This window comes from Podarcis gaigeae (assembly GCF_964106915.1).
Source record: "Podarcis gaigeae genome assembly, chromosome: 8".
NCBI classification, from domain to species: Eukaryota; Metazoa; Chordata; class Lepidosauria; order Squamata; family Lacertidae; genus Podarcis; species Podarcis gaigeae.
In genome coordinates, this window is record NC_139684.1 from 84,676,360 (window position 1) to 84,702,972 (window position 26,613).

The 26,613-nt window shown below is 48.4% G+C and overlaps 1 protein-coding gene across 12 annotated transcripts in view; it reads right to left on the bottom strand.

Moving 5' to 3' along the window:
- RYR1 (ryanodine receptor 1) overlaps nucleotides 1-26,613 on the bottom strand; it is a 224,394-nt gene that overhangs the window by 15,181 nt on the left and 182,600 nt on the right. For 5 of the 12 annotated variants that reach the window (XM_083753557.1, XM_083753554.1, XM_083753555.1 and 2 more), the window contains 11 exons: nucleotides 18,477-18,557; nucleotides 16,259-16,347; nucleotides 14,321-14,449; nucleotides 11,972-12,076; nucleotides 10,292-10,321; nucleotides 8,470-8,499; nucleotides 7,846-7,927; nucleotides 6,228-7,525; nucleotides 4,368-4,438; nucleotides 1,968-2,172; nucleotides 1,145-1,231 (listed from right to left, as the gene is read on the bottom strand). In XM_083753557.1, coding sequence (XP_083609683.1) covers nucleotides 1,145-1,231; nucleotides 1,968-2,172; nucleotides 4,368-4,438; nucleotides 6,228-7,525; nucleotides 7,846-7,927; nucleotides 8,470-8,499; nucleotides 10,292-10,321; nucleotides 11,972-12,076; nucleotides 14,321-14,449; nucleotides 16,259-16,347; nucleotides 18,477-18,557 — 2,207 coding nt within the window. The remainder of the gene's footprint in view (nucleotides 1-1,144; nucleotides 1,232-1,967; nucleotides 2,173-4,367; nucleotides 4,439-6,227; nucleotides 7,526-7,845; nucleotides 7,928-8,469; nucleotides 8,500-10,291; nucleotides 10,322-11,971; nucleotides 12,077-14,320; nucleotides 14,450-16,258; nucleotides 16,348-18,476; nucleotides 18,558-26,613) is intronic. The other 7 variants (XM_083753553.1, XM_083753551.1, XM_083753552.1 and 4 more) reach the window with 2 other exon arrangements.

A 26,613-nucleotide genomic window follows, 5' to 3' on the forward strand; every position in this document is an offset into this window, starting at 1 on the left:
ATGCTCAACCTGAGGGATCCCAGCCTGCACAGGAGTCCCCGCCTCCAGAACCAGCTGAGCCGGGGCTGGGGCCTGAGCCTGAAGGGTCCTCACCTGTGCTGGATCCTCAGGTGCAGGCATCAGCTGAGTCTGCTCTGGCTCCTGAGGTGATGGAGGACCCATTGCCTGCAGGTGCTCCACTCTCAGCCCTGTCAGGGGAAGCTGAGGTTGCCTCTGGGTCCAGTAACCCTCCAGCCTCTCCTGAGCTGCAGAGGCTCAGGGCAGAGATGTGGAGGGAACTAAGTTCCCGCAGGAGGAGTGCTCACCTCCAGGCCAGGAGAGGCGAGTCACCTGAGGACAGGGGACGCCCTATACCTCGGGGAAGATAAAAGCCGGCCAGCCCCAGTCCCAAGTTGTGGGAGCAACATTGTTGGTTCCTGCCTGAACCCTGTCCTGCTTTCCTGCCCCGACCTGGCTCCCTGCTTGCAAGCCTGTCCCTGACTTCACCCGACTCCCTGCCCTACACCCAGATTCAGCTACTACGGACAGCCTCCACACTGCACCTTTGACCACGGACCGGACTTGGACCTCGCCACGGGACCAGCACAGGCACCCAGGCAATCAAAAGGCACAAGCTGAGTCCAAGGACCCGATCCAGCCAGGGGGGTGGGGAGCACTTGGGGTGCAAAGCAGGGCCAGCGGGGTGTGTGGGATGGGGAATGTGCCAAGGGCCAGAGAGAGAGAGAGGTCTGTAGGGGGCACATCTGCCCTGCAGGTCTGAGGGTCCCTACCCTGGCAAGAGTTCTTGGTTTCCAACCATTTGCCCTCCCACAAGCTGTGCCCGGTTGTTTTGGCTCCCAGGATGCTGTGTTACTGTTGTGGTGGCTATTAACATTCATTATGCACCATTCACCTTCGGGGAAGGTTGCCACTATTTAAAATTCGGCATAAAAAACTTACAGGGGGGGGGGAATATGTCATTGCGCACAACCTGCTTTCTCCCATTTGTGCACTTCCCAAACTGCAGCATGGATCTCGTCCTCTGGCATGCATTAACTTGTCAGACTTTGATTCTCCTCTTGAATCTGTCCTCTCCCCGCCGCACCCACCATCCCTACTCCAGGGTGCCCCATCTCTCCCTCAGCAGATCTCCAGACCTACTTACCTTATAGAAGAGCAAAATGAAGTTGATAGCAAAGGCCAAGAAGAGGGCGAGGAAGCGGAGATTGTAGAAATTCCTGGACAGGTAATTCTGCAAAGAGGGTGGATAAGAGGAGAAGAACAATGTGCTGGACCAGGCCAGAGGGCCACGAAGACCTCCCCAAGCAGCTGGTAGTCAGTGGCAGACTGACTGCGGAAGCAGAAGAACGTCCCCGTGCCTAGCAACCACGGAGAGTCTTCATTAATTGGTCCAACTGCCCTTTAAAGACATTCAAGTTGATGGCCATTGCCATATGGCTGTGGGAGGAGATTCCATAGTTCAACTCTGCAGTGGGTGAAAAACCGCCTCCTTTTCGGCGCTGTGGGTTAAACCACAGAGCCTAGGGCTTGCCAATCGGAAGGTCGGCGGTTCAAATCCCCACGACGGAGTGAGCTCCTGTTGCTCGGTCCTTGTTCCTGCCAACCTAGCAGGTTGAAAGCACGTCAAAGTGCAAGTAGATAAATAGGTACCGCTCCAGCGGGAAGATAAACGGTGTTTCCGTGCACTGCTCTGGTTCGCTAGAAGCGGCTTAGTCATGCTGGCCACATGACCCGGAAGCTGTACGCCGGCTCCCTTGGCCAGTAAAGTGAGATGAGCGCCGCAACCCCAGAGTCGGCCACGAATGGACCTAATGGTCCATCATACACCTTTGACTGTCTCCCATGGTTCAGCTCCAATGGATGGTCCCACTGGGTTCTAGAATTATGACACAGGGAGGAAAACGCCCCCCCCTTCTCTACACGATTCGGAAACGTGGAGCCCAAATATCTCCGGTCATCTCCCTTACCAGGAACTTTGTCCTCTGGATCTCCAGCTCGTTCCAAAACTCCGAGCCTCCTTCCTCCACCTGCTTCTTGTCCCTCTGGGCCACCTTCTTCTTCTGCTTGGCTGGTGGTTCTTCCTCCTCTTTGGGCTTCTCCTTCTCCTCTTCCTTCTCCTCCTCCTTCTTCTCTTCTTCCTCCTCCTTTGCTGCCTTCTCCCCATTTTCAGCACTGGAAGGGACAAGGGGGGAGGTGGAGAAAAAACTTGAAAGACACACCATGCTTGCCACCCTGGGATAATCAGCAGAGGCCCCTTTTTCTCTTCCCTCCTGAGAGCAGGGTGGGGCAGGGCCCCCAGGCACCTCGTTTTCATTAGGCTCCAGGTGAAAACTTTTCTCATTCTCCCTGGGTTCTTCGTTTAAAAAAAAAAAATTAAGCAAGGGGGGGTGGAGAACTCCAGAGGTTGTTGGACTACAACTCCCATCAGCCCCAGCCATCGGTCATGCTTTCTGGGGCTGATGGGTGATGGGTGTTTGTCAGTCAACCAGGGTATTAATCTAGAGCAAAGCTGATTGGTAGAGAAGGCAGCCACAGTCTGGGGGCTGATGGGAGTTGGAGTCCAACAGCCTTTGAAGGGCCAGAAGCCTCCCACCAGCATTTTGGGCATTTTGTTCTATTCTGCACAGCTTAAAAAAAATAAATGTGGATTTTATTGCTTTGGTATTTTAATGGTGCAAAGCGGGCTGGAACCAACCCTGTTGGAGGATGGTATATGAATATTTCAAATAAATAAAAGAAGCAAAGCGGCAACTGAGACTCTCTAGAACTCATTGAGGAAGTTCAAGCCGTCTCTCCTTCCTTCCTACGCAGCAGTTCAGGGAAGACTTAGATATCTATGAGATAAGAAGTTCAAATCCACCCATCTCCCCTGCTTAGGGTCGCCACCTGTCTTGTATAATACCACAGTTCAAGAAGGACACTGAGAAACTGGAAGGTGCCCAGAGGAGGGCAACCAAAATGGTCAAAGGCCTGGAAACGATGCCTTATGAGGAACGGCTGAGGGAGCTGGGCATGTTTAGCCTGGAGGTTAAGGGGTGATATGATAGCCATGTTCAAATATATCAAAGGATGTCACATAGAGGAGGGAGAGAGGTTGTTTTCTGCTGCTCCAGAGAAGCGGACACGGAGCAATGGATTCAAACTACAAGAAAGAAGATTCCACCTAAACATTAGGAAGAACTTCCTGACAGTAAGAGCTGTTCGACAGTGGAATTTGCTGCCCAGGAGTGTGGTGGAGTCTCCTTCTTTGGAGGTCTTTAAGCAGAGGCTTGACAACCATATGTCAGGAGTGCTCTGATGGTGTTTCCTGCTTGGCAGGGGGTTGGACTCGATGGCCCTTGTGGTCTCTTCCAACTCTAGGATTCTATTATTCTAGGATTGTCCCGTATATCAATGTAAAATGTAGTTGATGTAGTTTTGTCCCGTATTTCAGGTCTTCTCTCTCTCTCTCTCTCTCTGTGCCATGTTAGGGATCATCTCCAATGCATGTGTTTAGAAGGGTGCATGAAATGTCATGTATAGCAATGTCAAGCAAAGACTGATTTACATGTATGGGTAGCCAAGCACAGACTGATTTACAAATTCATTTCTCTCTCTCTCTCTCTGTGTGTGTGTGTGTGTGTGAGAGAGAGAGAGAGAGAAATTCCTAAGGGTCCATACTGTTAGGCTGCAAATAGATTGTAATGGTTTGCAAATCAAAAAAGAAATCCCCCCCCAACTGCCCCGTCCTGTATTTTGCCAGAACAAAGGTGGCAACCCTACTTAAGGTGAAGGGAGGAGCCAACTCTGTGAATTCCACCCACTGAGAAAAATGCTAAAACTGCAGAACCCCCTTTTAATGTGCATACTGCATCTTGTTTAGGGAAGTTTTTAGGGAAGCTGCCCAGAGTGGCTGGGGAAACCCAGACAGATGGGCAGGGTATAAATAAATTATTATTATTATTATTATTATTATTATTATTATTATTATGGATTTTGTTAGCCATGGGAGCACAAGGATATTGAACCTTCACCCCACCTAGGCAACCAAACATTGTATTCGAACCCCTCTCCAGCTGAAATGGCCCATACACCATGGGAAGCCAATGCATCGCCCCCCTCAATGTTGTTGTACTTCAACTCCCATCAGCCCCATCCACATGGCCAGCTGCAAAGGATGTTGGGAGCTGGAGTGCAGCAACATCTGGAGTGCTGGTTCCGGTAATTTTGAGACCTTGAGGGATGGCAACTGGCTGCTTTTAAAAGTAAACATAAAAGGCTAAGGTTCAGGAGCACCCTGCCCCCAGGACCACCCCTCTGGTTTCTCCCCCTGAAGTCCCAGCTTAATCCAGAGTGTGCAATCCACTTTCACCAAGCACGGCACTCACTCAGCTTTCTCTGGTTCCACGGGAGGCTCCTCAATCTTCTCCGTCTCTTCCTCCCCTTCCTCTCCTTCCACCTGGAGAGTCAAAGAAGATGGGTTGGTGAATGAGTTGGTGCCACAAGACGGGCTGGGAGCAAAACGAGTTTGTGGGCATCATGGCTGCTATGTGGGGGGAATTTATTGCATGCCAGCGAGCAGGAGGCACCAAGGGCTATCTCCAGCTAAGTCCTACTTGGAGAAAACCCATTGAAATTAATGGACATAAGGTAGTCAGGTCCATTAATTGCAGTGGTGCTGGAGCGCTTCAACAGTTTGTCTTCCCCCCACAAATGTGCAGTCCTCCATCGCCTCCCAGGACAGATGGATATCAACTCAGCTCCAAGTAACATTAACTTCAGATGGAACGCTACGTTTGGCATTGGAAAAGAATTCTGTACCTGAAATGCAGAGAAGGGAGCTAAAGCAGAATAACTTGTAATGCAACCCGGACGAAGATGCACGAGTTTGTGAGCAGCGCTGGATTTTTTCCTTTTCTTTAAAAAAGTTACTACTAACAGCATCTAGCTGCTAAGGCACAGCAATACCAAACACAAATAATACAAGGTGATCCAACCCCCCCCCTTTTGTTTAAACAAAGAAATGTGGATGGAACTCAGGAGTCCTGAATCCCAACCTGCCCTCTCATCCCCTCCAGACCCAGAGAAAGAACAAAAGAACTCTGAACCGCGGAGCTAAAATCCCCACACGATAATGAAAGTGGGTTGGAGAACTGCATCTCAAAATTCAGGCACATCCAAATTTCAAAGGATGGATGAGTTTCAGTTCTCAGGTGCAACCTTGTTCGGATTTCTCCTCCAAACATGGAGCTTAACCACACTTTCACTAGCCCCACTGCCTTCTCCCAGGGAAAACTGCTCTTTACTGCTCAATCGAAGTAAACAGCAATTCAGTTGTTCTGATTTATCACTAAAGAGTGGGTTTTTTCTTGAAAGGCAGTGAAGCAAGGGGGAAACCATTGTGTGTGTGTGTGTGTGTGTGTGTGTGTGTGTGTGTTATTGGCTTGTTTCGTTTTTGTAATGTATTTTGTGTTTTCATTTTGAATCTTTGTTTTAAACCACTCTGAGATTACAGATGAAGAGCGGTATACAAATGTTAAAAAATAATGATCTTCCTGCAGTGTGTCTCCTATACAGTGATACCTCTAGTTACGAACTTAATTCATTCCGGAGGTCCGTTCTTAACCCGAAACTGTTCTTAACTAGAGGCATGCTTTCGCTAATGGGGCCTCTTGCTGCTGCTGCACTGCTGGCACACAATTTCTGTTCTCATTCTGGGGCAAAGTTCTCAACTCGAGATAACTCTTCCAGGTTAGCGGAGTTTGTAACCTGAAGCGTTTGTAACCTGAGGCGTTTGTAACTCAAGGTACCACTGTACAGTCAAACCTCAGGTTACAGATGCTTCGGGTTCTGTTTTTTCAGGTTACGGACGTGCTGAAACCTGGAAGTACCGGAAAGGGTTACTTCTGGGTTTTGGCTGTCGCACATGCGCAGAAGCGCCGAATCGCAACCTGCTCGTGCACAGACAAGCCGCTGCGGGTTGCGAATGCTGCAGGTTGCGAACGTGCTTCCCGCACGGATCACGTTCGCAACCTGAGCGTCCACTGTACTTAATTGCTGACATTACCCCTCGGTTCACTTTAGATTGGGGTAGCCAACATGGCGGTGTTGTTAGACTCCAAATCCCATTACTCACAGGTCCAGTTCCTCCAGGCATCGTACCTCCCCACTTTCTGTGCCCTCCCCACCTCCTAAGCCTCGTAGAATGCCCACCACTATTCAGGTACCGCCTGAAGCCCTATACGTACTCCCAGTTTCCTCTTGAGGATGGGCGATCCTTCGGGCGTAGGGGGCTCCACTGGGGTCGTGTCCCCCATATCGCCAAGGCCTCCAGGTGCATCAGGAGCTGTGGATCGGAAATGCTCTTTCTTCATGTCGAAGCCCTCCCCGCCTTCAGCAGGCGCGTCCTCCTTGCCGGGCTCCACTATCTCTGCTTCCTCCCCTTCCTCAGCCTCTTGTTCGACTTCCTCAGAAGGGGCCACGTCTCCATGCACCTCGTCCTGCGTTGGGTCGGGCATGCTGGCCAACAGCTCCGTCACCGTGATCTTCTTGGCTTCCTCCACCAGGCCGCCCCCGAAGAGCGTGTTCCAGATGAGGAGGAAGATGCCCCTGGAGATGTTGTAGAAGAAGAGAAGGATGCTCATCAGAATGGTGTAGATGAAGGTGGCCACAGCCACGGCCATCTCCTTGACCGTCATCTGCTTGATCTTGCGGAGCTTCCGGCGGATGTTGCGGTAGGTGAACATGCGGAAGAAGTTCAACACGCCGTCCAAAAACTCCCCGAAGACCGAGGATGACTCCGATGGTGCCGACACCTTCTCAGCTTCCCCACCTTCTGCCCCTTCTCCTTCCTCCTCCTCCTCTTCCTCCTCCTGGCCCTCCTCCTCTGAAATCTGTGCCGCTATCTGCATCTCAAAGATGGTGTCCTCGCAGAAGTTGATGAAGAGCTCCATCTTCTCTGACTCTCCCCCCTCGTTGACCACGTCGAAGATGAACTGCCGCTTGGACTCCTTGACCTGGGGCATCTCCCACTGGGCCTTGTTGGTCTCGCTGATCTCAAAGTAGATCCTCTCAATGCGCTTGCTGGCGCCCATGATCTCAATGCGGCCCAAGTAGGGGCTGAAGTAGTTGAGGATGCATTCTGCCAACTCCAGGAAGGTCTTCAGGCGGTTGTCGTGCGGCATGTGCTCCGAGAGGTTGGTCAGCAGCACGGCGATGTTGAAGCCGATATCTTTGGCGGGCTCTTGGAATCGATCGGCAAACTCCTCGTAGTCGATCATCTCGTTCTCATCGGCCTCCGAGCAAGAGAGCAGGAACTGGATCTCGGACGGCGTGTACTGCTTTTGGCTATCCATAGCTTTCTGGAAATCCTTCTTGGAGATGAGACCCCGCGGGTCCGTGATGTAGTCTCGGAAGGCGTCCGAAGCTACAATGTCCTTCAGCTTCAAGAACATATCGAAGAACTTGAGAATCATCTCCACGTTACTGGAAGACTCCACCAACATGTCCACCATCTGCCGAGCGATGGTGCCATTCACCACGTTCCCTGGGTAGGCACATAAAAAGTAAGGTTAGACGTGGGACTGAGAAGTGTGTTGCGGGTGGATACACAAGTGATGAGTGGGTGGCTGTTGCACTCATGTAAGCACTGTCAGGTGGATTCAAGGTGGTTGAGATATGTGCAACTTATCTCAGGGGGTTGTAGCAGTTTTGCGCGCGCACACACACACACACACACACACACACACAGGATCCCACGTTAAACCCCTAGCATCTCCAGGTAGAGCCAGAAAACACCCCTGTCTGCTCAGGGAAGCTGTCGTGAAGCCCTGATTGGCTACCCCTACCCTGGCTAAGGAGTCTTACCTTCCAGAAGGGACAGCAACATCACCACCATGTCTTTCTGCAGATCCAGCAGCTCCTTCAGAAGCCCAATTTGGCTTGAATCCTGGGTGGGAGGGAGACGTGGGAGATATTAAGTGCTGCGGAACCAGAGACATCTCTTCCCGTGTCTTGGGGGCCTCCAGACGCAGATCCCCTTCACCCCCACGCCCCACTTGTATTCTTAAGGCCCGACCTTCCCTGGCCCTGTCACACCTGTTGGCTTCTAACCGGGCAATGGAAACCAGGCCACAACTAGGTGTGGGACAGGAAGGAGGGAGAGCCCACAGAGACCGAGGAGCGGGTCTCAACTTGGGCCGTGAGCAGTGTGGCCCATTCTTCAGGCCCCTGAGACGGTGCCACCCCAGGATGACCCCCTGAGGTCCCAGGGCACCTGGAACCGGAGCATTAGAGGAGAGACTCAGATATCTGAAGTCAGCTTAGGTACACAGCCGGCCGCAGGGCACTGCCGTCACACTGTGACACGTGAGGAGAACACCTTACTCTAATGTGAGCATGCTGAGGAGGCCCCAGCCTCTCCTTCTCCTCCTCTGACTGAAGAACCACCCAAGAGCTGTGCCTCTGGAGAGGCAGGGACGCCCTTCTTACCTCAGGGTAGGATTCGCTCCGAAATTGGTCCTCATGGGCAGCGCAACAGAGAGATAGTTTTGGTGAGGGGCGGAAATATCCCCCAGTGCTGTCTCCCCGCCCACCCAGCCTCTGCACCCCCATTTCCTAGCCTCGCCTGCTTGGGAAGAGGACAGTGGGAGGAAAACCCCCTTGGTGAACGTCTTCCATGACACTCGCTCCAGAGACTGACATCACGGGCATATCTACACCACAAACAAAGAAGACTTTCCCCTGGTGACAAGGCCTCTCAGGTATCTGAAGCCTCTCTGGCAGAACCGCAGTTCCCTGGGAGAGGGACGGACTCTGAAACCAGCTTAGGGCTGCGAGTCTAGAATCGGGGAGATGAGTACAGAGGCCATGGCGCTCCAGAGGCGCTTTGCCTCTTCTCCCGCAACTCCCAGCTGGTGTCAAGCCGAGAGAAGAGGGCTGGCTGCCAGCTTCACTCAACGCCAACGCAAACCCTCCCCTTCGCCCTCAACGCCCGCGGCATGACAACATGAGCTAGGATGGGGCGTGAGCCAGCAAGCCAAAGCGGTGGCCAACCATGGAGCTCCTGACGACCCCGTTTAATGGTGGTGGCTGGAGGGGGGGGGTCTGGAGAAGCATGGAGAAGCAGAAAAGACAGGAGGAGAGAAAGGAGGGCTGGGGTGACGAGCAAGGGCATAGCCTCCCCTCTCCCTGACCAGCAAAATCATATGCCCTTTAAAAATGTGTTTTGGGAGGGGGTTATTGGGTTGTTTTTGTTCAGATCATGTATTTTGTGGTTTTATATTCTATCCTGTGAACCTCCCTGAGACCTGCGGGTATAGGGGAGGTATATAAATTTAATTAATAATAATCATATAATTATGCAGAATTGTAAATAAAACAAGTGAAAAACAAATTACAGACATTTGCATAAATGTATGAGATAAAAGTATTCAAATACAGTGGTACCTCGGGTTAAGTACTTAATTCGTTCCGGAGGTCCGTTCATAACCTGAAATGGTTCTTAACCTGAGGTACCACTTTAGCTAATGGGGCCTCCTGCTGCCGCCGTGCCGCCAGAGCACGATTTCTGTTCTCATCCTGAAGCAAAGATCTTAACCTGAAGCACAATTTCTGGATTAGCGGAGTCTGTAACCTGAAGTGTTTGTAACGTGAAGCGTATGTAACCTGATGTACCACTGTATGTTGGGTGGAATGACCATATTTTTCTGTCTATAAGACTCCCCCATTTATAAGACTCTGATTTAAGAAAATGTGTGTGTGTGGGGGGGGAGATCTATCAGTGTATAAGACACCCCCAAATTTTGGACATTATTTTTTAGGAAAAAGCCCTAGTCTTATACACAGAAAAATACGGTAATTTTCACAGGCTGAAAGATCTATGGTAGGGTATGGGTTGCCTGGCTGCAGAATCTTAATATCATTTATCACAATGGTCACAGAGTCTTGTCCAGACCATTGTTCACACCTCCTTTGTCATGTGTTCAAAGGAAGGAAAGTCTGGCTTGAGCTAGACAGCAGCTGGAGGGAGCAGATGAGGACTTAATCTAAAGGCCTCAGGACCCTTTTGGGTGTTTTCCCTGTGTGTGTGTGTGTTAATTAAATTGGTCTGGCCTGTTGAAAGGAGGAGTAGAGAAAAGGAGCCATGGGAAAGCAAGGAGAAGTGGATGGGAAAGGGGAAAAAAGAGAAAAAGAAGTGAAAGAGGACAGAAAGAAGGAAGGTACCAAGAAGGATGGGTGGGAGGGAAGGAAGGAGCAGGCAGAGTGAGCAGGGCATGAGATGGCCACATACTACTACATAAAAGGTTCTTACGCCATTTCGAAGTCCTGGGGGTTGGGTCATCTGTCACACATCAGAATAAAAATGTTATTCAGAAACATTTTTAAGAACATTTTTGTATTTTGCCAGGTTTACCATCCAGCACGTTCCTTTGTCGCTTGGGGGTCAGAACAGCCTTGCCCTCCCTTCTCTGGGGAAAGGGGGGCGTGTGGGGTGGAGGAGAGGGGCAAGGGCAGGGAGGAAAAGGGACACCTGCGCATATCTTCACTCTCCCAGTGTGGCGGGGGCGGAATCTGCCGTGGGGAAGGACACTGAGCCTGGGCTTCAACCACTAGGTTTCACAACCTCCGCAGCTCCAGGCTCTGGGTCGTACCAGAGCCCTTTCTATTGCGCATTCACGATTATTTCTGCTCTTGGTGGTATCCAGGGTGGCTGTTTTCAGCCCCGCCTTCAGCATGGCTTGCACCTGTTTGCACATCATTCCAGGAAGAGCGGATTTGATAGAATCGTCTTCTAAATGCAAACTTAAATTGAATTGCTCGCCCACTCCAAAATGGAACTGGCTGCTAGAGATAGAACTGGAAACCCACCCCCTCTTTTTCCAAAAGTCCTAGGTGGATTCCAGTTCAGTGGCAGGGAGAGGCATTCATGACACAGGGCAGGAAAATGTGTGCATCTGTCTGCAAAGGTGTCATTGTGGTATAAAGGAAGGCCAGATGGTGAAATACAAAAATGGTCCTTTTCAGGAGGAGGGATGCTCAAAGCTGTTGCTGAGAGATCAGGAGTGGAAGGGGTGGGGGTGGGGGGAGGCAGAGAGCAGGGGAGCCTGGGGTTAGTGCAGAGATTAAAAGGGAGACCGCACCACACGCAACCTCACCTCCCCCATCCACCCCACATCTCACCCTATACTCATACTTCCTGACAAGGCTTTCCCCTCCTGCTCCATCTTTCCATCCACCTCAAAGGTATGTTGCCAAAAGAATGGGGGCTTATCCAGACCCCAATGTGGCAGGGAGCCAACCCTCCAGTGCAAATTAGCAGAGGCACCGGTAGTCCCATTTAAAGTAAGCAGAGTCTAGCTAGAATTTTTTTTAAAAGGAGTTTTACTGCAAAGGTCATGGCAGGTGGGGAGAAAAACTGACTTTCTGAGGACATGCACCAGACAGCGACCCAAACGCAGCCACTTTGCATTCACAGCTTGACTTCCATTTCCCCAAGCCTGGCTATAAAATGTAGAAAGAGCTGGCTTTGTGCCCCTAAGCTTGAGCTTGGGGTAGGATCAAGCTGGCAAACTTTTGCTAACGGTTAGGAAAGATGGGGTGCAAAAGCCTGGTTCCTTGATTCAAGAATTGGCTACTGATTTGAGAGTTTGGCACCCAAATCCGAAAGCCAGGCCGTTGCGTGGCTTCCAAAGTCAACCATTTGGCAAGACAATGTGCAGAATCTTAAGTTTTCCCTGCTTAGCCATTGATGTCTGGGGCCCTGGGGCTTGCTCTTTCTTCGAAGCTGGCCAAGAATGGCTGGTTCACAGTTGCGGGGCTTGGCTGTGGAGCGGACCACGTGGCCTTGCATATTTTCCATGCACTAAGACCCTGTCTGCTCAGGATATTCTTCCTCAATCGCTGCTCATGAACAACCTCCAAGATATTCCCTACCCTCTGCCCCTTGCCAGGGTTCAGACAAAAACTTGCACCTGCTCGTTTTCGCTTTTACCTGAGCCAACTTCATCATCATGTGAGCAAAGACATGGAGGAAGCCAATGACAGCGTCCCACAGCCTGCTGTGTGCCAAGCTCTGCTGGTTCCCAGTGCACGGTCCCTGGCGAGGAAGGGGGAAATAATGGAGTGAAGATATCCGATTTATACCTAGTAGTCTGAACATGGGGCTGCTGAAGATGATCTGAGCATGGGGCATTTGTTCTGCTCAGCTTATACACAGCTCAGTGTGGGGTAAATCGCCACATGGGAGCCTAAGAAAGGAGGAGCTGTGCACTCCAGAAAAAGATGGAGAGGTGAGGGAGCCGGATAGATGCAGGATACCCCCTGGGATAGAGGCTCTCCCTGTGTTTACATCCGTGAATGAATGAATTTATTATTTCGGTCACAGACCAGTTCCAGCCCACATACAATATCAAGGAGGTCATAAAACACAATAGGGGTACATTTGAAGTTGCAATCAGGTATAACAGGGACAATACAGATATAGCAACAGTTAAAAAATATATAAATCAAAACTTTAAAAGGTAAAGGTACCCCTGCCCATACGGGCCAGTCGTGTCCGACTCTAGGGTTGTGCGCCCATCTCACTTAAGAGGCCGGGGGCCAGTGCTGTTCGGAGACACTTCCGGGTCACGTGGCCAGCGTGACAAAGCTGCTCTGGCGAACCAGCACCAGCGCAGCACACGGAAATGCTGTTTACCTTCCCGCTATAAAGCGGTACCTATTTATCTACTTGCACTTAAGGGTGCTTTCGAACTGCTAGGTGGGCAGGAGCTGGGACCGAACGACGGGAGCTCACCCTGCCGCAGGGATTCGAACCGCTGACCATGCGATCAGCAAGCCCTAGGCGCTGAGGTTTTACCCACAGTGCCACCCGCGTCCCTAATTAAAACTTAGTCACTAACATATAACCTAAAATTATCATTTAAGGCCTTACTCATTATGATAGCAAAGCTTGTTCCCTACGTTTTATGGCAATCACACAGAATTTGAATACCCTTAGCATGATCTCAGGATCCTTGTCCTCTACAAGGGATTTTAGACGTTGAAGTTTGCATTCATTTGGAGATTTTTGCATAGTGAGGTAATAAATACTGAGCGTGTATCTCTGTAGAAATGGCAGCATAACAAGGCATGAGAGACAGTTTCTACCTCCATCAAGCCGCAGAGGCAGACTCGTTCCACGTATGGTTTACCCTCGAATCTGCCCTGCAATAAGGCAGATGGCAGCACGTTGAATCCATCTTTCTCAAGAGACAATGGAGTGTGCTTCTGGGGGTGAAGTCAAACTGCTGCATTAGCAGCACCAAACTGACCTCCCCAGGACACAAGCCTGGGCACACTGGATGGAGGTCCTGGGCTGCCCAGACAACAAGACCCCCTCTCAGCCTCAAAGGTGAGATCCAAAGGAAAGAAGAGCAAGATGTTTGGCACCAGATTGGCTGCGGGAGTTGCTGGAAGGAGGCCTACAAGGTGCCATCCAACCATCTTAGGGACTCCACTCCGGTTTTGTGTAGGATCAGAGATTTCCTTCTCATAGATGGGCTACCTGCCCAGGTAAAAAGGTAAAGGGACCCCTGACCATGAGGTCCAGTTGTGGCCGACTCTGGGGTTGCGGCGCTCATCTCGCTTTACTGGCCGAGGGAGCCGGCGTACAGCTTCCGGATCATGTGGCCAGCATGACTAAGCCACTTCTGGCGAACCAGAGCAGCGCATGGAAATGACGTTTACCTTCCCACCGGAGTGGTACCTATTTATCTACTTGCACTTTGACGTGTTTTCGAACTGCTAGGTTGGCAAGAGCTGGGACCGAGCAGTGGGAGCTCATCCCATTGCGGGGATTCGAACCGCCGACCTTCTGATCGGCAAATCTTAGGCGCTGTGGTTTAACCCACAGCGCCACCCGCGTCCCTTCACCTTCCCAGGTAGGTGAGCCTTATTTGTCTCTCACTTCCTTCTCCAGCATGTGCAGGAACCACCTTCTTAACCAATGTATTATCGGTCTTGTCCATTCAATCCCATGGATCCTGTCTTTGCATGCAGGGGAAGTCCCTGACTCATTGTGGACTTGAGACCCATTGGCTGCTCTCACCTGATTTAGCTGGCCAGTCATAGCCATTTCCTGGGATATGGCCCCTGTCGCCTGCTGACAGCTTCTAGGAGCCACAGGTGTGAGCTGAGTGCAGGGTGGCGAGGACCAAAGGTGGGCAAAGGGTCCCCTCTACCAGAGGTACTACCTCTTCCCCTAACACCCCATACCTCCAAAACACAACCCACTCTCTTCTTCTGGTTGCAATTTTTAAAACTGATTTTCAGACAACAACAACAGTGGCAGTAATAATACCTGGATGTACTCAGTGAGGCTGTTGAAGACCTGCTTGGCTACAGCCATGGCTTTGGAGAAGTTTCGCTTGCCCTGTTCATCAATGACGTCCTTGCCCGAGTAATACCAGTAGAAATCACTAATAGACTCCTGGCGATTTCCGAGGGTGGGAAAGAAATCGAAAGGTTACTTTGTCTGCCCCATTTCCCACTAATCCGCTGGGTCCAAGGAACGCTGTCTGTGGCCAGAATACGAAGATGCTAAATCTGAGATGATTTGTGTGATCCTACCGGCAGACTTGATTGTCAATACTTCCTATTTTATTTTTTATTTTTTTAAATAATATTTATTCAAAGTTTAAGTGTTACAGAAAGAAAGAAAGAAAGAAAGAAAGAAAGAAAGAAAGAAAGAAAGAAAGAAGAAAAAAATAAAAATACAAAATACAAAAAAATACACCAACAATAAAAAAGAAAATACACTCACTTGAAAAAAAGAAAAAAAGAACAGATTAAACCTTTGCATAACTTTCTTCCTTTACTTATTTCCTTGACTTCCTCACACCTCCCATTTTTGTATTCTAGTTCAAATCATTATTTCTGCAAATCCTTCCAACCTTATTTTCATTTAAGTAATTTAATTTATTTTAAAAACCACTTTTACTTTATCCAATCTTAACTCTCATCCAAACCTATATATCAGTACTTATTCTTGAGACGTTTCTCTAAGGTTGAAAAAGATTCCCTTCCACGAATTTCCTAACTCTCATAGAAAACAAACAAACAAAAAGTTTATATTATATACCCTTTGAGTTCCCAATTTCCATTCCACCCATACCCCCTTCCCGGTTTCAGTCCCCAACATAAGTCCATCAAACTCAAGAAGCCATCAGCCCGGAGATTTTACATCGGAGGCTCTTAAGTCTCTCTCATGTCCCCTCTGCCAGTCTTTTTGATAGTCCTTAGTATTGAAAGCCAAATCTCGGGGAAGCTCCAACCCAACAGCATCCACATTCCTTCCAACCAAACCTTCATACTTAAAAGTAAGGCCTATGGGGTATTCCAAATCTTGTTTCATTCTCCTTTCAAATCCAAATGTCCCCAAAGCTCCAACTTCCACCTGAATCAAATTTGTAATCCTTGGACCCAAGGAATACTTCCTATTTTATGGCCTGATCCAGCTCTCCCCAACCTGGTGCCCCCCAGATGTTCTGGACTGCAACTCCCACAAGCCCCACCTAGGACTTCCAAGTCTCAAGGGCTGCCCGTTAGTGGAGGGCTTTTAGTTCAGGCCTCATTAAGCAGGCCTCACTCGTTACAAGCTGAGCTGGTTTCAAGTACAGTACGATCGCATCTCACACGGGGTGTCGTGCTAAGGGTTCTGTGTATACGCAAAAACATGTATACTCAAAACCTTGGAACAGCCCCTACAAAAGCTTCTTGGGGCTTCTGCAGCCGATGCTCCAAGGTCCCAGGAGGCTCTTGTGAGATCTCACCGGGCCGTCTAAATTCCTGCAAGATCTTGTGTGAAGCACCCCAGATCTTGCACACAGAGAGCTCTTGCACACAGAGAGTTTTGCCATCACAGAAAGTGCTTTTAAGCTCTCCACCTCGCTTGCCATTTAAACTTGTGGGATTTCAACCAGCAGCCTTCAACCACGTGTAGCTGAAACACCACGAGTTAAATGCACATAGGATGTGGTCATACCATATTCCGGTGCCAAGGGCAGAGTGCCTCTGGGCGCAAGAAGATCTTTCCCCCGATGAAGAGTACATTTTGAAATAATAAAAAAAGATAAGTGCCTTGCAGGTGATGAACCAGATTCTCAGACTTGTAAGGTTTGGAAAAGCAGGCTGAAATTCTGGTCAGCTCAAGAGCTGCAGTGCAGCTATATCTGGGTCTGAGGCTTTGACAGAACTGTCACTTCCTGAGCCGGATTTGGCCTGGCATGAAAACACCCACCTGCAGACGCAGAAGGTAGTCAACAGTGCAGATGATAATGTTGATGGTGGTCGTGTTCCCCGTCTGTGTCCGCAGGTAGTTTTGGAAGTCTGGAGTAAAAAGGGAGGAGGGTGTTAGGATATGAATTTGCTGAACCAGTTTTTAAATGGAATACAAAAAAGGGAGGCGTGAGGAAGTCAGGAAAATAAGTTAACTAAAGAGGATAAAAGATAAAAGAGGGATTGTTCTTTTTCTTTTTTTATGTTAATTGTTTGTATTTTTGTATCTTTGTATTTTTGTGCTTTTGTGTTTTTTCAAGTGTTTTTTTCCCATTGATTGTCTTATAATCTCTTTATTGTGAAAACTGAATAAAATATCATTTAAAAAAATAAATAAATAAAAAGGGAGGAGGGTGAGAATGGGACACTTCCTTCCGCTGACAATATCTTGGCTCTCCTACCCCCACCCCAAAACCCCACCTTTATATTTGCAACAACCCTTAGCAGTAAGCCAATGCATCGTTTGTGATGTCAAGTGCTGGACAGGTAGCGACACAGCAGAAAGCAGGATTTAACTTCCCATGCTTTAGATGATGCATGGAGAGTTCAGTCCTGCCCAGTTAAGACTTGTTAGAAGGTTCTTTTTTTGGGGGGGGGCGGGAACTGGCTGGTGCACTGGAACCTCGCAGAAAGCAGGATTGAGCCCCCTGCATTTCAACTGGTGTGCTGGGAGTTCAATTCTGCGTGGTTCAGGCGTGCTAGTGGGATGGGGGAAACTGGCTGGCGAGCCCGAACCCTGCAGATGTGCAAGAGTTTAATGCTGCTTGAGAAGTCCCAACCTCCAAGGATCAACTTTGACAGGTGAGTGGGACAGCCCACCTGCTGATCAGTCAATATGGCGTCAATATGATTGACAGGGTGCTGCTGCTCTTACTCACCTGTCAAAGTCAGTCCGCCAAGCGGGAAAATGGCAAGACAAACTGTTACGAGTATATTGAACTGGCTAGATTAACAGAGGCAATTAGAGATCACACTAGACAAGAATTTGAAAAAGCATGGGGGAAATGCAGAGAATACTTCACAAAACAGTGCCCTAAAATTCATACCTGGACTTGTTTCAATTACAGTGGTGCCCCGCAAGACGTACGCCTCGCAAGATGGAAAACCCGCTAGACCAGGGGTCTGCAACCCGCGGCTCCGGAGCCGCATGTGGCTCTTTTACACCTTTGCCGTGGCTCCGGGGCGGATACTAGCGAGGGGAGGAGGCGCATTGTGTGCCCCGACACTCCCCACTGTGGCGGGCGCTGTACTGGCTGTGACGTCGCATGGGGGCAGTGCGTGCGTTAGTCACGCACCGTCCCGACGTCACCTTCCCGCCCGCCCGCTACATTGTAAGGGGCATGTACGCTGGTCACTGCATTGAAAGGGGACATGTACGCTGGTCACTGTTTTGAAGGGGAGTGAAGAACACACACACACACAAAGGTAACTTGTTAATTTAACGTTTATTTCTATGAGGAGGAGTAATTCTGAGGGGTCAAACAAAGAAATAATAACAAAGTGACAAAAAAGTTATTTTTATAATGATGAGTTTTGCGGCTCCCAGGTGTTTTTTTTTCTTCGGAAACGGGTCCAAGTGGCTCTTTTTGTCTTAAAGGTTGCAGACCCCTGCGCTAGACGAAAGGGTTTTCCGTTTTGGAGGCGCTTCGCAAAATGAATTTCCCTATGGGCTTGCTTCGCAAGACGAAAAAACCGCTATACGAAGAGCCTCACAGAACGGATTAATTTCGTCTTGCGAGGCACCACTGTAATGTCTGCAGGAGACTTTGTGGATATTTAAGTTATAATTAGAAAAAATATTAATAATTATTCATAAAGGAAACAGCTTATAAGAAGTAAATAAAGACGCCAGAAACAGAATAAAGGAAGTCTTTTATTTGGCTGTTTGTATTGTTGTATATTATGCTTCTTGTTGTTTGTTATGTTTGTGTCTGATGGGGGTGGATTTCTGTGTTGGCGGGGTGGGGCGGTTTGTGTTATGTTGTAAATAAAATTTCCAACAAAAAATTATTTAAAGAAAATAAAATAAAAGTTCCCTGCCCCTGACACTCCACGTACCCTTTCAATTAGGCCCCAACCATCCTGCCCTCCCCTGCCCTGTGTATTCTCCCATTGCCCTCCCTCTATCGACTCCATCAGCTCCAGTTTTGGAAGCTCTCTGGGTGGCAGGTGGAACCTACCGTTGTTGTGTCCTTCGCACAGGAGCTGCAGGAACCGGAAGAGGTCCTGTGTAAACAGATCGTCCGCCATCACCTTCTCTCCTAGAGCAGGGGAGGGGTCAAGGGAAGAGAGAGAACTGGCCAACGTTAGCAGCAGCAACACGGAGAGAGGAGGAAAAGAAAGGAGTTGGGAATGGCGGCAGGGTGAGGGCGGGTTGGGGTGAATGGGGCAGGGGAGAAATGTGCGGTTAGTAGAAAATGGGGGTTCTCCAACGCTGGGCTTGAGAAAAGGGGATGGTTTTCGGGCAAGGCAATCCACACGGCAAAACAAGGATGCTGCACACAGATGAAGGGGCCGCCCTGCAGGCCTCACTCTGGATGTTTTTATTATTATTATTATTATTATTATTATTATTATTATTATTATTATTATTAATATACCGTCCTTCATCAAGAGCTCCCAGGGTAGAGTACAACATAACATTAAAAACGCATTACAGAACGCCAATGATAAAAACATAATAAAAAGGTATACTGACAGGCCGCCTAATAATAAAATACAGTCATACCTTGGAAGTCAAACGGAATCCGTTCCGGAAGTCTATTTGACTTCCAAAATATTTGGAAAACAATGCGTGGCTTCTGATTGGCTGCAGCCAATCGGAAGCCGCGGAAGCCCCGCCGGACGTTCGGCTTCCAAAAATAGTTCACAAACCCAGAACAGTCACTTCTGGGTTTGCGGCGTTTGGGAGCCAAAACGTTTGAGAACTAAGCTGTTCGAAAACCAAGGTATGACTGTAGTCATCATAATAAAATAGTCATCAGAATAACTATTTATTAATAGCTAGTTAGGTGCTAGGCCCGCACTGAAGATGGTCAGTAAGGAACGGCTGAGCCTGAATTGGCTTGAGAGCAGTACATGTGAAAAGGATCTAGGAGCCTTGGTTGACCACAAACTTGACATGAGCCAACAGTGTGACGCGGCAGCTAAAAAAGCCAATGCAATTCTGGGCTGCATCAATAGGAGTATAGCATCTAGATCAAGGGAAGTAATAGTGCCACTGTATTCTGCTCTGGTCAGACCTCACCTGGAGTACTGTGTCCAGTTCTGGGCACCACAGTTCAAGAAGGACACTGACAAACTGGAACGTGTCCAGAGGAGGGCAACCAAAATGGTCAAAGGCCTGGAAACGATGCCTTATGAGGAACGGCTGAGGGAGCTGGGCATGTTTAGCCTGGAGAAGAGGAGGTTAAGGGGTGATATGATAGCCATGTTCAAATATATAAAAGGATGTCACATAGAGGAAGGAGAAAGGTTGTTTTCTGCTGCTCCAGAGAAGCGGAAACGGAGCAATGGATCCAAACTACAAGAAAGAAGATTCCACCTAAACATTAGGAAGAACTTCCTGACAGTAAGAGCTGTTCGCCAGTGGAATTTGCTGCCAAGGAGTGTGGTGGAGTCTCCTTCTTTGGAGGTCTTTAAGCAGAGGCTTGACAACCATATGTCAGGAGTGCTCTGATGGTGTTTCCTGCTTGGCAGGGGGTTGGACTCGATGGCCCTTGTGGTCTCTTCCAACTCTATGATTCTATGATTCTATGATTCTAAGGACCCTGGGACACCAATTCCTTGTTTCAAGGGATGCTTGTCAGAATAAAAAAAACTACATGTTGCCTACCCTGGATGTTTGCACTCCTCCTGAAGGAGCAAGCAGCCTCCATAGCTAGAAGTGCTGTGTATCGACTGCAATTTGTTTAACGGCTACGGCTGCTCCTGGACCAGGAAAACCTTGCCACAGCAGTTCATGCATTGGGTAATTCAAGGCCTGATTGCTGCAACACGCTCTATGTGGGGCTTCCCTCGTGCTTTTCCTGGAAGCTGCAGTTAGCGCGGAATGCTGCAGCATGATTGCTGGCAGGAACGAGGCCTTGTCGGCACAGGACACCCGTGCCAAATTCAAATATCTTTAATACGGTCAATGACCAGAAAGCAGTTTATAAAAATGACATTATAAGTAGTATTGTGCTACAAATAGCAGTGGTAAAGGTAAAGGTAAAAGTACCCCTGCCCGTACGGGCCAGTCTTGACAGACTCTGGGGTTGTGCGCCCATCTCACTCAAGAGGCCAGGGGCCAGCGCTGTCCGGAGACACTTCCGGGTCACGTGGCCAGCGTGACATCGCTGCTCTGGCGAGCCAGAGCTGCACACGGAAACGCCGTTTACCTTCCCGCTGGTAAGCGGTCCCTATTTATCTACTTGCACCCGGAGGTGCTTTCGAACTGCTAAATAGCAGTGGAGATATGGCCAATTCACAGAATTGGTGCTTATATTTATAACCAGGTTTCGGCTTTTAAGGTTTTAAAAATTCGGTTCAAATGTCACTACTGTTTATTATCGTTCCTTCGATGTTTACAATTTGAACTCCGTTGCTGACATCATTGCTCGTCTTATTCTTGTTGCAATGTAACAGTACTTTGCCACAGGCCTGATGGTTTCGGGCTCTTTGTCAGCTAAGAGGTGTCTGATATAGGTGTTGTCTGTATGATGGGGTATTTTCCTCAGAATCGGCTCGATCAGCTCTTTTCTTGAGTCTCGATAAAATGGGCAGTATAAGATGACATGCCCGATGGTTTCGATTTCGTTGCTGTTACAGGGACATAATCTTTGTTTAATCGGTATTTTGTTGTATCTTCCCTCTAGGAGAGCTGAAGGTAGAGCGTTAAAGCGGGCCCTGGAAAATGCCCATCGGTGTTTAGCGTTGTGTAGAACTTTGAGATAGTTTGCTAGATGCCAAAGATCTGCACCGGTTTTCGATTTGCTACTGGGCCAAGTTCAATGTGTTACCATCAGCATATGAAAACCTTTAAGAACTCAGGTCCAGTTTACCCATGAGGTCGTCTTATCCCTCATGGGCCTACTTAATCGCTTCAACCGGTGGAATTGGCTCTACTACAGGTGCCGCATAATACCAGTTCCACATTTGCAAGAACCATTTGTGTGGCCTTTGGAACTCCCTGCCTATGGAGCGCCGTACATTCCTGTTTAGACAAGCCAAACCTGGATGCTTATAAATTGAGGTAATTTTAACCTTAGCATTTAAACTTCTGCCTGTTTTAAATTTGCTTTATTTTATTGCTTCATCTTTTTTGCAAAACACCTTGAGGTTGTTGTTGTTTTTTATTACCATCCAGCAGGGTATACTTTCTATGAAATAAACAAATAAGCACAAGAGAGCTGATCTACCCAGGATGCAGAAGGAGCAGAGCTAGTAGGATTGTATTATTAACTTATTAATTAATTGCATTTGTATACCTATATCTCTGCTTTTTAAGGTGATCTCTGCTTTTTTTTTAAAAAAAAAGCAGAGACATCACCTTACCAACAAAGGTCCGTATAGTTAAAGCCATGATTTCCCCGTAGTGATGTATGGAAGTGAGAGCTGGACCATAAAGAAGGCTGATCGCCGAAGAATTGATGCTTTTGAATTATGATGTTGGAGGAGACTCTGGAGAGTCCCATGGACTGCAAGAAGATCAAACCTCTCCATTCTGAAGGAAATCAGCCCTGAGTGCTCACTGGAAGGACAGATCCTGAAGCTGAGGCTCCAAGACTTTGGCCACCTCATGAGAAGAGAAGACTCCCTGGAAAAGACCCTGATGTTGGGAAAGATGGAGGGCACAAGGAGAAGGGGACGACAGAGGACGAGATGGTTGGGCAGTGTTCTCAAAGCTACCAACATGAGTTTGACCAAACTGTGGGAGGCAGTGGAAGACAGAGGAGTGCCTGGCGTGCTCTGTTCCAGGGGGTCACAAAGAGTCGGACACGACTAAACAACTAAACAACAACAACACCTATATACCTTTAAGTCTCGGGGCGGTTCGTAGGATAAAAAAAAAATCACAATATAAAAACACAAAATACATAATCAAAATAAAAACAAAATCACAACCCAATAACATCCCACCTCCACAACACATTTTAAAAAGGGAATTGAATGCCAATCAGCCAAAGGCCTGGTTAAAGCGGAACATTTCTGCCTAGCGCTCAAAGGTATATAATTCTCGGCTTAATGATCCACATGGGTTGGAAGAGAGCGGTGCTTGTTTGAAAGCCCCCCCCCTCCATTATTGGTGGGGAGCTGGACCAGAGTGAGGACTGCAGCGGCCGACCAAGAGTTAGTAGGATCACAAGTGCCATGCATTTGGTTAGGGGATCTCGTGGCTCCATTGTGTAGGGAGGGTAGAGTTTGTGTCTGGGATATTGCTTTCGGGGGGAAAGGGTTATTTAGGCTATCTGTGACATTCCAGCAAAGGCTCAATGTCAACAGATAAAGTCCTTTGCAAAATCCCTGCATGCCTATTGCTGGAGGTTACATATTTTAGTGGGGAGCAGGTGTTGAGACTGGGAGTGCCAGAGTTGTATGCAGGCAGATGAGAGTAGTTTGGTTCAACGCAATTAGCATAAACGACCGGTTTATTCTATCCGGGTTTGTTTGTTTGTTGTTGTTGTTTAAAAAACCTGTGCACCCACGGCCAAATTTTGAAGTGTAGTTTTGGGACAAGCCATTTTTTTTGCGGAAAACACAACCTGAGTAAAACAGAAAGTAAGGACTTGACGTGGTGCAAAGGTGAAATAAATTCCAATGGACCAGAATAACGTGAGAGCAGTGGACAGACGCGGAACTGCGATGATGAAGAATTAAGAATAGAAGTTGGAGGAGAGTGAGTGTAAGAGACCCAGGATGTGGCCCCCATCCTTGTGGGTTAATAGAATTAGTTGCAGAAGGTCAGCGACCAGTTCACACCACCCGTTCTGTGGCATTGGTCATTAATGAAGATATGAATCCAACAGCACGGGGAGGGCAAGAATGGTGGATGGGTCTCCCATTCACAAGAAACGCCCCCTTCCCCTTCCATTCCTCCGGGTGGATTCATATTAGCCCACCTGGCATTAATGACCAGCCCCTTTTCCATTTTTCTTCTTCTTCATGAAGTTGCCTCCTCCACTTCATGGATGAAGCCAAGTCAATCACCTGATTTCTTCCCCCTCTGGCATTGTCTTCCCTTTGTGATGGGGCAATCGTGGCGCTCGGGACGGGGCTGGGGTTGGGCGTGGGGGTATTGGAGGGACAGGAAGAGATCTTGCCCAAGTCATCCCGATAAGGCTTGTTTTATCTGAGGCTCACAATGAGAATCCAAAAAGCTCCAAGGCACCCTTTCCCCCAAAGCTGGCACCCTCTGGACGTTTTGGAGAACAATTCACACCAGCTGGCATGGGCTGATGAGAGTTTTAATCCAAAACATCTGGAAGGCACCAGGTCAGAGTGCAATGGAGCACTAAAAGGAGATAAACAGGACAACATTGTTGCTACAAGGACAGCAGAGACACCGTGACTCTAGAGCACAGAACAAGAGTAAAGCAAATGTACTACAGTGAGGGCTTGTCTACACTTCCTTTTGTGTTGCTGTCTGCTCCAATTTGGCAGTAAGATGCGTGTTTTCCTGGGAAAAGCAGTGGGGCAAAGAAGAAAACCTGCAAATCTCATACCTATGCCTACAAATGCAACACAAAAGGAAGTGTGGCTGAGCCCTAAGTGTCTATAGGGAGGCTCACAAACAGCAGCACGTATAAGACAGAGGAACTATTATGAGAGATCACAAAGCGTTAAGTGACAAAGGAACAGAAGTGTTACACAGGCAGCCAAAGAAAGAAACAGGTTACGTCCACAACATACAATTAAATGGTTCTTATTCCACTTTAACCACCACAGAAAATCATGGGAACCGTAGTCTGTTAAGAGTGCTGGTAATTGTAGGTTTGTGAGGTCAGCACCCTCTGCAAACTACAGTTCCCAGGATTCTCCATGGCTGATGAAGTGCTGTGCTTCAAATGTATGGCATTGATGTGACCACAACTGCTATAAGGATACCATGGGCTTTCTCTGTGAAGACCCGCTCTTTAAATCTCATTCGGAGCAAATGGCAATCTGTTGAAGACTCACGTTGACGTTTGCTCTGACAGAGTGCTCAAAAGTGGGTTTTTTCAGGGTCTACAACTCCCATGATCCCTAGCTAACAGGACCAGTGCTCAGGGATGATGGAAATTGCACTCCAAAACATCTGGAGGGCCGAAGGTTGGGGATGCCTGCCCTAGAGCGTTTTTTTGAAAGAGTGAAACGAGTTACTACAAGGATGACTTACAGAAGAATGAAAAGAACAATATACAGTAGTCAACAGGAGACTACTACTAGGACAGCACTTTCACCCAAGAGAAACAGTCAAGACAGACCTTACAACATTAAACAAGAGTTTAAAATACTGTATAAACAGAGGGCTTAGCCGCACTTCCTCTCGTCCCGCTGCTTCCCCCCCAGGAGGAAAACTGCTCTTTAGCACTCAATCGGAGCAAAGGGCAATTCTGGTCCCACCCCCACCCCAATCCAATTTGACGTTTGCTCCCCATCTTGTACTAAATAATGGGTTTTCCCTTGGAAAGGAGTGAGCCAAGGAGAAAAGGGCTTGGACCCATGCTTTCTAGGCGAGGGACAAGTGGAGGTGTCGACGAGGCTGGAGTTACTAAAAGGACAATCCAGCTCCATTTTAACATACCCAAAGGCAGCATGTGGTTATTGGGAGTGAAGTACCGTATTTTTCTGCCTATAGGACGCACTTTTCCCCCTCCAAAAATGAAGGGGAAGTGTGTGTGCGTCCTATGGGGAGAATGCAGGCTTTCACTGAAGCCTGGAGAGCGAGAGGGGTCGGTGCTTCCAGGCTTCAGGAAGCTATCCACAAGCCTTGGGAGCCCACGGGAGTTCCCACCGGGCTCCCAAGGCTTGCAGACAGCAGCCTGCAGCCCAAAACCCGGGGAGTGCAGCAGAGCTTCGGGCAGATATCCGCAAACCTGGGGAGACCGGCACGACTTCCCACCGGGCTCCCTAGGCTTGCGGATAGCAGCCTGTTCTGGGGGCTGGGGTCGGGGAAGCTCGGGCTTCCCCCGCCCCAGCCCCGCACCTGGAGGGGGATTTTTTTTTCTTTATTCCCCCCCCCAAAAAAACCTAGGTGCACCCTATGGTCCGGTGCGCCCTATAGGGTGAAAAATACGGTACATCATCCCTACAAATATTTTATGATTTTATTGCACACGTATTCTGCAGCATCCTATGAGCAAAAATCACCAAAGCAGTCATTACAAAATTGCCACACTACTAACAAAGAGGTTGATGTTACTACGGTGCTACTAGCTAGTTATTCTTTAGTGCACTTTGAAGTATATGACTCTAAAGATGCTCAACCCTTACAATATAGCTTGGTTACATTATTATTACTACTACTACTACAATCGTACCTCAGAAGTCGAACGGAATCCATTCCAGAAGTCCGTTCAACTTCCAAAACATTCGGAGAAACCAAGGCACGGCTTCCAAATGGCAGCAGGAAGCTCCTTCAGCCAATCGGAAGCTGCGGAAGCAGCGTCGGATGTTCTGGTTCCAAAGAACGTTCACAAACTGGAACACTCACTTCCGGGTTTGTGGAGTTTGGGAGCCAAAACGTTCGAGTCGCAAGGTGTTCATCAACCAAGGTACGACTGTATTCATTAATCACCTTCTAAACGCCTGTCTCATGGTCATCTACATAAAAGATATTTTTTAAAAAAGTTTACACTCCCCAAACTATAAAGATGATGTGTAGCCATCACAAACACTACAGGTTTAATTTTTAAAAGTATCATTAGCACCTTGTCATTGTTGTAGACCCCAGGATGCTCATTCTAACACTGCATTTACTGGGATAATGAAGATGTTACAACGTGGTTACCAAAGAAGGCATCACAACAAGTATATCACACTTCAACTCAGCAACGTTTCCACACCACAGGGCGACTGCTCAGTTATTATGTCATGATGACACTCGCACATACCCCACAGATATAAAACACGGTACACATGACCCTTTCAATATATGAAACTACAGAACATGCCTACATAGATACTAAGAAAAACCATGTTTCTGCAGCAAATTATTACAAAGATGCCGCATTCCTTACTGAAGAACTTGTTGCAACAACACAGCCAGACAGTTATGCTTACACCTTGAATTGTTACTATTCCACGTACAGGTAACACAGACTGAGGTCACATTTGCTGAATAACTAGGCCAGGGTT